We start from the raw sequence: 10,208 nt of genomic DNA on the forward strand, positions 1-10,208 counted from the left end.
CACCACCACCACCACCACCACCACCACCACCACCACCACCACCACCACCACGCCCCTAGGCATACACATATGCATCTAGATAGGACTGAATGAATGGCCCATTCCCATTTTGACCATCGCCGTCTTGGCTCTGCCTTGGGGGCCTTTATCCCTGCGGTCCTGCTGCCTGCCAGTTTCCAGAGGAGGCTTCCAAAGCCCTCATGGATATCTCTTCATTGTGGTCCCTCTGATACCAGAGCTCCATGCCTTCTTCTTCTGGCCATAACAGCTACACGCCAGTCCATGTCACCGCCATCTTCGCACATCTCCGACAGAGGCATGGCAAAGATAGAGGTTGCAGGTGGCTCTATGTGGTTTCTCACCAGGGTGCCATGCAGGAGGCTGGTGGCTGGCTCTCAACACTAATGTCCTCCTAAAGCTGCTCCTACCTGCCTGGCAGAGTTTCTTCCAGATACCCTGGAAGCAGTTTGATGGCTTTCAATAAGTGTCTCTACCCCAAAGGGCAAAGGGAGGAAGCTAAGGGAGGTGGATGGGAAGCTTTCTGCCGCTGGCTGGGTGGGGGTCCTCAGGCCATGGGCTAGAACAGAATTGGAGGGTCTCCAAGGGCCTATGGTCTCAGAGACCCCATGATGTACTGGGAAGAGGGGGCTATCCTGGGCAATCCCTGGTTCAGTGAACATGTGATCTGAATCCACTAATTGCCAATCTCTGAATGTCCTTGTTCCTTCTGTCCAGGAAGGGCCGACTCACGTGACCTGGAAGGACTTTTCAGGGTCCCTGGTCCCTGATAATCAGGGAAGCCATCACCACCAGTGCTGTTGTCCCCTTCCCAGTGTGCATCATCTGGGTTCTGCCAGCTTTCCTACAGCTTGGAAGAGAGGCCTCTTCCTCACACCTCCCTCACAGGGTGGGCAGGTGGCAACAGGGTGCCTGCCAAAGAAGGGGCTGACGGGAGAAACTGGGTGATGTCTCCCAGACACCCAGGGCAGAGGCACGAGCAACACCATTCCCAGGCAGCACAGCCCTCTTAGACATCTGCCTTGATGGACTGGGGTTTGCGACACCCTTTCAAAACCACGGGCCTGACCTGACAGCTTCCGTTGCGCAAGTTTCCTGGGGTGAAGATACGGGAATACTGGCCTCCAAATGATGTTGCTGGGGGATTGGGCCTAGAGACACAACCAAAGGAGGCCAGGGATGTCTTGGGGCTCACGGTCTGAGGGTGGGCCTCACAGTGAAGTCCCTCCTTTCTCTCTCTCTCTCCCCTGCTCATTTCCTGTGGATTCCGTGGCATCCTGTCTCCAGGAAGTAGAAGTGAGTATAACCCAGGCCTCACCCCGACTCTTTTCTCTTCCCCTGCCAGCTCCCATGTTAGGAGGAGAGAGGTGTGGGAGAGATTGGAAGGGGTTCTAGGGTATCGAGTGTGGGGAAGCTCTGGGCAGCGTCTGGGTGGGCAAGAGGAGTTATCGTGTGGAAATAGTGCTCCCTGCAGTTGAGCCTTAGCCCCGAAATGTGATCGGGCCCTTCCTTTCTCCCCATCCCTCTATCTTTTCCTAGGATGACTACATCAAGAGCTGGGAGGACAATCAGCAAGGAGATGAAGGTAGCATGTCCTTCCCAGCTGTGTGGGGGAGGAGTCTGACACCCGTGGGACCCTGCCTTGGGCTTCTTCCAACAGCCAGGCACCTGGGGCACAGGACTCGAAGTTACCGAGGGCTGCTTGAGAGAGGGACCTCTGGGGTCTGCAGTGGGGCTGGGAGTCCTGGGTTCTCCTAGGTGGTCAGTGTTCCGAACTTGTGTCCCCACAGCCCTGGACACCACCAAGGACCCCTGCCAGAAGGTCAAGTGCAGTCGGCACAAGGTGTGCGTCGCCCAAGGCTACCAGCGGGCCATGTGCATCAGCCGCAAGAAACTGGAGCACAGGTGAGTGACCCGAGCCAAGAGCCCCCCTCCTGACATAGTAGGCAGCTACTGCTGGAAAACACCATTTAGTGGCTCACAAGATCACATGATCAGATTGTTTCTCAGGGTCAGGACTTCCACCCAAGTTTGGTTCTATTGGTATGGCTGGCTCTGGCTCAGGGTCTGTGGTCAAAGATGATGACAATTCCCTCTGAGGCCTTGACGGTCACCAGCAAGCAGGGGACAATTTGGGCAGGAAGACATGGTCTCTGTGAGAAGATGAAAAAACCCGGGAGGAAACAGATTCTCACCTTGAAAGATTCTTTGGTTTTGTTTTGGTGTCAGAGGACAGAGGGGAGGGAGGATATTTGAGAGAGTTTGAACTTCGGAGTTCCATGACAATGCAGGAAAAGCCGGAGTTGGAGTGTCCCCCTCCCTCTTGTCTCCTGGCTGTTGTTGGGAGGTGGGAGTTCATAGTCACTGGAAAACCCATGGGGAGGTTTGGCCACCTTCAGCCTCACCTTAGGGCAACTGGCTTTCCATAAATGAATTGAAATGGGGAGGAGGGAAGGAAAGAGAGGAGAGAGAGAGAGAGAGAGAGAGAGAGAGAGAGAGAGAGAGAGAATGAGAGGAAGAGAGAGCCACATCTCACCAAACACAGGACCTAGGGAGTCACAGCTCCTCCCTGACCAAGGTGTCCTGTGTCTAAGACAAAGTAGACCAGACAACCCTAAATCTCCTGTTTGGACACATGGGGATTTCACGATGTACTGAAGACTAGTTTCTGAGGCCTATGGGGGAGACGTTGAGGGACCTTTTGGGGGGGCTCTGCCAACTCTCCCATTTTGCAAATGTTAATGAGAAACACAACAGTAACCATTTGGTGGTTAGACAAAATGACTGCATGGGCCAGATGTGGCCCATGACCTTCACTTGTTGCTCCCTCTTGCAATCAGACCTCTCTCTGCTCTCTGAAAAAGGCCAAGCTAGGGTCCATGTTCTGCCCAGTTGGTCCATTCTTAGGAGATGGCTCTGATGGAGGGGTGATGGGAGAGGAAGAGCAGGGTGGGCGAGTGATCTGTAGGTCGCAGGGCTGGGGTCTTGTCAGAAAGGGTCTCGTGCACCTTCTGCCAGCTCTCTTCTCTCTACCTCCATCCCCACATCTTCCCTATTCATTCTCACAGGATCAAACAGCCGGCTCTGAAACTCCATGGAAACAAAGACTCCACCTGCAAGCCCTGTCACATGGCCCAGCTCGCGTCAGTCTGTGGCTCTGATGGCCATACCTACAGTTCGGTGGTGAGGAGCCTTGGTCGAGTGTGAGGTGGAGGTGGGGTGTCCCCAGTGCCACAAGGAACAGAAGGACCACTGACTGACCTCCTGAGGAGTTCCGAGGATTGCTATAGGGCTGGGTCAGTGTGTTCAGGGCAGCCCTTCAGCCCTGGCCACGGTGATCTGACTTTGGGCAGCTGGAGGGCAGGGAAGAGCCATGAAGGGTTGTTCGGGCAGGTAACACACGTGGAATAAGCCACTGGACAGACTGAGGGAGCTCAGAGGGTCGGTTTTTCGGGGAGAAAGGACTTCCATGCTGAGAGCTTGATGCTCACCAGCCAGCAGGGGGCAATATGAACAGGGCATAGTCTCCATCAGATGGCATAGGGAAGAACCTTGGGAGCAAACAGAGAATTTTGAGAATTTTTGGAATTATGAGACGATATTTGTGGAGGCACTTTTACAAACTTAAGAGTTCCAGGGAAGCATAGGCACTGGCTAGTTTCTAGAAGTGAGAAGCTAGGGCTGCTTAGCTGGCATTGACTTAAGGAGATCCCCCATTTTTCCTTTTTATATCCCCCCACTGTGTGTGTGTGTGTGTGTGTGTGTGTGTGTGTGTGTGTGTGTGTGTGTATGCTCAAGTTGATGTTGGGATTTCTTTTCGATGGTTCTCAGTCATTGGGTTAGGGTTTCTCAGTTAAACGAAAGTCCCGTGACTGCTAGTCTTGTTAGCCAGATCGTCCCGGTGGAATTCCCTGTTTCTGCCTTCTGAGGCTGGACTTACAGATGGGTTCCCATGCCTACGTGATTTCTGGGGATCTAAATTCAGGCGTCCATGCTTATGTGACAAATGCTTTAACCCTGTCCTCTCCCCAGGCCTGGGGAGAGCCTTTGGGTTGGCATAAGGTGTAGAGGTAAGAGTTCCTTGCCGAGGGATTGTGGTCACAGGGTGGGGTGGGGAAGGACGAGGAGAGAGAGTAGGTATGAGACTGTGTGTAGGAACCATGGAGCTCACAGAGAAGCTAGAAGCAGACAGGAGAGAGGAGTGGGAGGAAGACGGGAAGGAGAAGAAGAGGGGGGCAGATGGGGATGCGGAAGAAGCTGTATCCCACACGAGAGGACAAGGTGCCTTGTGGGCAGGAAGCTGCCAGAAAGGGTCTAGGAGGTCTGGCTTCCACCTAAAGCTCTTGGCCCTGGGCACAGCCCTGAGCCTCCCTCGGCCTTGCATGAAGCACAAAACCCACCATCCTTCCTTCTGGAGTGATAGAAACCCTCAGGGCCCCTGGCTGCAGGACCCACAGCTGAGCCCCCATCTCCTAGCCTGTGCTCTCTTGTGCAGTGTAAACTGGAGCAGCAGGCATGCCTGAGCAGCAAGCAGCTGGCAGTGAAATGTGAGGGGCCCTGTCCCTGCCCCACGGAGCAGGCTACTACGTCTACCACTGACGGCAAGTCAGGTAATCAGGGTGGATGGCCATCGCCAGGCTCAGGGCATTGGGCCTAGCTAGGTGACCTGGACGCCCTTCAGGACTGGAGGATAGTCTGCAGATTGGGAAGGAACAATTGGTCATAACAGGGAAAGGTGTTGGAACCTGTGGGATTTGGGGTCCTGGTAACATAGAGCAGGACACTGGGGCTTTGTCCCTTTTCTCTTCCCAGGGTCTCTGGGAAGTAGGAGAGGAGTCTGGTTAGACTTTGAATGGGAGGGAGGGGAAACAGGAAGGGGAGGAGGCTGGAAGATGGGAGGAGAGGAAGCCCCTTCCCCTTCTTCTGCTCCCCTGAACACTGCCCAGCCTCCAGGGCTGCTGCTTTCACCCTGTCCCTCCTTGAACCCTCTGCTCTGTTCCACACCGCAGAGACCTGCACAGGGCAGGACCTGGCCGACCTCGGGGATCGACTCCGTGACTGGTTCCAGCTCCTTCGTGAGAACTCCAAGCAGAATGGCTCAGCCAACAGTGCAGCCAGCCCCGCAGGTAGCATGGGGGACCAATGCTCTGTCTGGGGTGGGGTGGGGTCAGGGAGACAGGAAGGGGCCCTGCAGACAGGTGTGAACAGGTGTGCCCCTTCTCATCAGATCCCAAGCCTATGGTGTGAACCCCCAAAGAGCTTCACCTGGAAGAAGCGAGGTTGGCTTCAGCCATGATAAGATGTGGGTGCAGGAGTTTAGTTCCTGACAGTGGGATAGCTAAGGGAAAGGGAAGATTTTTCTGGACCTGCTGAGCATGGTTGCAGCCTTGGATTTGATCCCCAGTACCGAAGAAATGTATTCTGACAGACTTGTAAAATGGACTTACATGGTTCGGGTACAGTTCAGTATGTAGGGGTAAGAGGCAAAGACCTTTGGCTGTTCTTTATTTTCTGTACCCCAAGGTTAGGTTTCAGGTTAACCTGAGTCTGAACAGAGGTCTGGGGCTGAGAAAGATGTAGCAAGATGGATGGACAGGCAGCAGAGCATACCTGAACTCCAGTCTCCTTCCCAGGGCTGGACAAGAACCTGGGGGCCAGCTGCAAGGACTCCATCGGTTGGATGTTCTCCAAGCTGGACACCAGTGGAGACCTCTTCTTGGACCAGACAGAACTGGCTGCCATCAACCTGGACAAATACGAGGTCTGCATCCGCCCCTTCTTCAACTCCTGTGATACCTACAAAGATGGCCGTGTCTCAACCGCCGAGTGGTGCTTCTGCTTCTGGAGGGAGAGTGAGTTCGGCCCTGTGGTCTTCTGGCACTGACTTCCTTTTGGGGGGTGTTGAGCCCCAGATCCAGCCTCTCTTCGGCAGTCATAATAGTTGCCTCTTGGTCACATGCTTAGGCCCAGAGCCTTCCCAGCCCACCTCCTTGCTGTATCTATCAGGGCTTCTCTCATCAACTAGATGCGGCATGCACACGTCTGCCCTCTCAAATATACGAACACACACACACATATACACATGCTTCACATACAAGTGATAAACACACAATTATGAATGTGAAGCCCTTGGGACCCCTTGGAGAATCTGAGAGGAGAGGGTGCGAGTGAGGGCTCAGAGCCAAAGACACATCAGCTTTTCCGCGATCCCCCTTCTGATGGACACATCTCTTTGCCCCAAACAAGTGATTACGTAAGCTATTGCTTGTGTAAACGTTCTGGAATTCACCATGTATCAGAAACCAACCTTTCCTGTAGTCCCCAGTGCTGGGATTTCAGGCACACACCACCACACCTTGCTTTGGCTTTTATTTGTGTTTCTTTATCCTTTTTGAGATAGTGTATCATATGGTCCAAGCTGGCTTAGAAATCACTCTCTACCCCAGGCTGGCCTTGAACTTGGCATCCTGTTGTTTGCCTTAGCCTCCTGATTGCTGGGAGTACAGGGCACACCATCACGCCTACTGCGTGACATTTGTTAGCGGTGGATGCTCAGAGCCAGAGCCAGAGGTGTGTTTAGAAACCACCTAGGCCAAGAGGCAAATGATAGAAAAACTGTTCCCAAAGGGGCAAGTTTGCTGCCTGGCCAGCCGCTGGAGGAGGAGGCCCAGTATTTGCCTCCCTGATGATTGCTATATGAGAAGCACCTGCCACTGAAGGCCGAGACTTGGCTAGGGCTCCATCATGTGCTACTTTGGGGTCCCAAATACACGACCACTTCTTTGTGGATTCACTTCCTGCATCTGCTCTGGGAGATAACCATATCTAACTCAGAGGCTGTGGCGAGCATTCACTGAGGAAGTCGGGGTGCAGTTTTTCTGTCTTCAGTGTGCTGACCCCCCTGCTGCCTGTGCCGCTGCAGCACGTCCCCTCCCAGGCTCTTGATGTTCACCCCTTCCTTCTGCATGTGTGGAAGGGCTAATCCACAGGCAACAGAAGGAGACTGTGAGTCACATTGAGCATAGCTTGAGCACATTAAGACCTCAAAGTCCACCTCCAAGGTGACGCACATCCTTCAACAAGGCCACACCTATTCCAACGAGGCCACACCTCCTAATAGTGCCACTCCCTATGGACCAACCATTCAAATACATGAGTCTCTGGGGGCCATTCCTATTCAAACCACCACAGGATTTTTGGTTTGGGTTTTGTGGTTTTTGTTTTGTTTTGTTTTTGAAACAAGGTTTCACTCTCTGGCCTTGGCTGTCCTGGACCTATCTATGTAGACCAGGCTGGCCTCAAACTCACAGAGATCTGCCTGCTTCTGTCTCCAGAGTGTTGTGATTAAAGGCAGGTGCCACCACAACAAGCTTTTTTTTCTGAATTTTTTAAAAACTCATCCTATGAGTGCCAACATCCCTAGTGAAAGAACCCTGGGATTCTTAGGATCGTTAGCTTGTCTTAAGCTGTAGAGGCCTCCCTTATAGACACTGGGAGTTTTCACCCAGCGGAGCCCTACACTGGCTTGAGGATCTTAGTGGGACCCCTACATACCACCACCACCCTAGTGTGGTCAGCTAAAACCTGAGAGTCCAGGTGTTTTATTTTGCAGACCCCTCACAAAGGCTTCTAAGTTTAGGGGTGCTTTCAGCACCATGGGTCAACCCTAAGACTGCTTCTCTCTACAGAGCCCCCCTGCCTGGCAGAACTGGAGCGCATACAGATCCAGGAGGCAGCCAAGAAGAAGCCAGGTGAGGAGGGGTACAGAGGAAGAGGCCAGGGGTGCTTCCCTGAGCTCCCTTGAGGCCCAGAGATTCCAGTTGCCCTTTATGGCATACGATGAACCTATAGGAGGACCAGGCCTAGGACCACACAGGAAAGCACCCTTCTGGGTTTCATGGGCTTGGTAGGCAAGAGTCTCCTCAACCGCCCCTCAGGGAGGGTCAGTAGTACTGGAAGAAACAAGCCCTAAGTGTCTGGTTTCTTGGGGGCGGGGTGTCAGTACCAGGCTGGCCAGGTTCTGAGGTTCTCTGGGCCCCTGCACACACACAAGACCCCTCAGGGTTCCTGTTCTAACGCTCAGGTGTCTTCATCCCGAGCTGTGATGAGGACGGCTATTACCGGAAGATGCAGTGCGACCAGAGCAGTGGTGACTGTTGGTGCGTGGACCAGCTGGGCCTGGAGCTGACGGGCACACGCATGCATGGGAACCCTGACTGTGGTAAGAGCTGGCGGCACTGGAAGCCTCCTGAGAACCTGCTCCTGGGGGTTTGTGTACATGGGGGCAGGACCCCGAGCTGAGAGAAGAGAAGATACAGTGGGCTCGCTATCAACCTTTCCCTTGTTCCCCCAACAGATGACATTGTGGGTTTCTCAGGGGACTTTGGAAGCGGCGTCGGCTGGGAGGATGAGGAGGAAAAGGAGACAGAAGAGGCAGGAGAGGAGGCTGAGGAGGAGGAGGGTGAGGCCGGCGAGGCAGACGATGGAGGCTACATCTGGTAGATGGCCCTCAAGGGCCTCGGCAGGCCAGGGTGCCGACGGCCGGAGAGACGGGCCAGAAGAAACCTGGACGACAGCAGGCAACTTAGCAAATGGATCCGGAAGTCAGTGTGAAGGACCCTGGCTCCAGCGGGGAGGACTGGAGTGAAGAGTGAGGCATGTGTGACAGGTGTGTGTGTGTGTGCGTGTGTGCACAAGTGTGCATGTATGTCATGTGTGTGTGTCATGTGCTGACGTGTGTCCTTGATCCATGCTGCTCCTGGCAGTGAGTCACCCAAAGGCCCCTTCCTTCCTGTAGTTTTTTTCTTTTCTTTTCTTTTCAATAGATTTTTAAACGCACAGGTCCACACACATGTACACAGTAATGGGCCAAAAGCAATGAAATGAGACACCCCTGATTCTGTCCCTCAGCCCAGCACCCGGTATTCCTCCCTGCTCAGTCAAGTGTTACCTCCCCCTACCCCTTTCTGCCTTTATTACCCCATCTTCTAGAGTCAAAGAGAGGAAGGGAGGGAAGCTGTAAGCTGGGCACCCTCCCCAAATCAGGCTGATTTGGTGCGAAAGCCCAGCCATCTTCTGGTGACAATAGGCAGGACGCCACACACAGCAAGGCGGACCTGTCTGATATCTTGAAGGTCTAGCTGCAGGTGTGTCCAGCCATTGTCCTTAGGCTGCATATGGTTAAAGATAGTTATCAGTGTGGTCCAACACAAAACTGTAAACCTACCTAAGACATAATTTCTTTGTTGTTTTTGTTGGTTTGGTTTGGTTCGGTTTTTTTGGTAACTCAACTGAGGAGTATCTTGAGTGTCAACTTTGTAGATGACAATGGTCAGTGTCCAAAGGCTAGATACACCTAGTAGATCATCTTTTAACCTATTCCCGAGAAACCACAGGTAGCCCAGGAGAACAGGCAGAGACAGTGAGGAAGGGAGGGGAGGACCCTCTATGCCTGACTTCAGATTAACCCACTCAGCACCTGTTGCCCTGTGGGGATCTAGGATGCTTTCTTGACAAACGGGGGCTGTCATCATGCAGCCGAGCTTTGACGCGGCCTGCTCTGAGGTCTTTCTGCTGCTCTCTCTGTCCCCCGGGTAGGGTTCCCCTTGTCTAAGGAGCAGAGGACCAGAAAGCAGTATATGTATGCCCACCTCCTCCTCCACCCTCGAAGGAAATGGTCCCTTCTTGCCCAGACCAATAGAAAGACTTGTCCCTGAGACCCTATGTGAGGAAGTAGTGGGAAGCCGCCACTTCCTGTACCCTGAGATAGTCCTGGAGGAGAGGCATCAAAGCCCCTGTCCTCTCAACCACGGGGTCTCCTCTGCCTCAAGTGTCCCCAAGACAGCCAAGACACCCTAGCAGAACTACACTCCCCGTTCTATTTAAAGCCTTTCAGCATATATGCATAGAGGGGACAACATTGGGCAGCTAGGCTCTGAGGCCATATCTCACCATGTCCCCAAACCTCTAGGCCCAGTGGGAGGTCCTCTTACCCACATGCCCTACGGGGTTCTGCATGTTTATTGTTTCCCATTTCTCCCTTTTCAATGGAAATTTCTTAATATATATTGATGAAGAATTTCTTACCTGTACTTGGGCCTCTGGTACATGCAAATGTGTGTGTGTGTGTGTGTGTGTGTGTGTGTGTGTGTGTGTGAGAGAGAGAGAGAGAGAGAGAGAGAGAGAGAGAG

General features: G+C 53.3%; 1 protein-coding gene across 1 annotated transcript in view; it reads left to right on the forward strand.

Annotated features, from left to right (window-relative positions):
- Positions 1-10,103, forward strand: part of Spock2 (SPARC (osteonectin), cwcv and kazal like domains proteoglycan 2) — a 21,630-nt gene extending 11,527 nt beyond the window's left edge. Inside the window, exons 2-11 of the mRNA XM_013351187.2 lie at positions 1,306-1,314; positions 1,558-1,603; positions 1,809-1,923; positions 3,087-3,201; positions 4,514-4,628; positions 5,028-5,144; positions 5,652-5,870; positions 7,707-7,769; positions 8,102-8,239; positions 8,375-10,103. Of these exons, the coding sequence (XP_013206641.1) occupies positions 1,306-1,314; positions 1,558-1,603; positions 1,809-1,923; positions 3,087-3,201; positions 4,514-4,628; positions 5,028-5,144; positions 5,652-5,870; positions 7,707-7,769; positions 8,102-8,239; positions 8,375-8,520 (1,083 nt within the window). The 3' untranslated portion in view covers positions 8,521-10,103. The remainder of the gene's footprint in view (positions 1-1,305; positions 1,315-1,557; positions 1,604-1,808; positions 1,924-3,086; positions 3,202-4,513; positions 4,629-5,027; positions 5,145-5,651; positions 5,871-7,706; positions 7,770-8,101; positions 8,240-8,374) is intronic.
- The last annotated feature ends 105 nt before the right edge of the window (positions 10,104-10,208 follow it).

The sequence above is a fragment of the Microtus ochrogaster genome, linkage group LG2, assembly GCF_000317375.1.
Source record: "Microtus ochrogaster isolate Prairie Vole_2 linkage group LG2, MicOch1.0, whole genome shotgun sequence".
Taxonomy (NCBI): Eukaryota; Metazoa; Chordata; class Mammalia; order Rodentia; family Cricetidae; genus Microtus; species Microtus ochrogaster.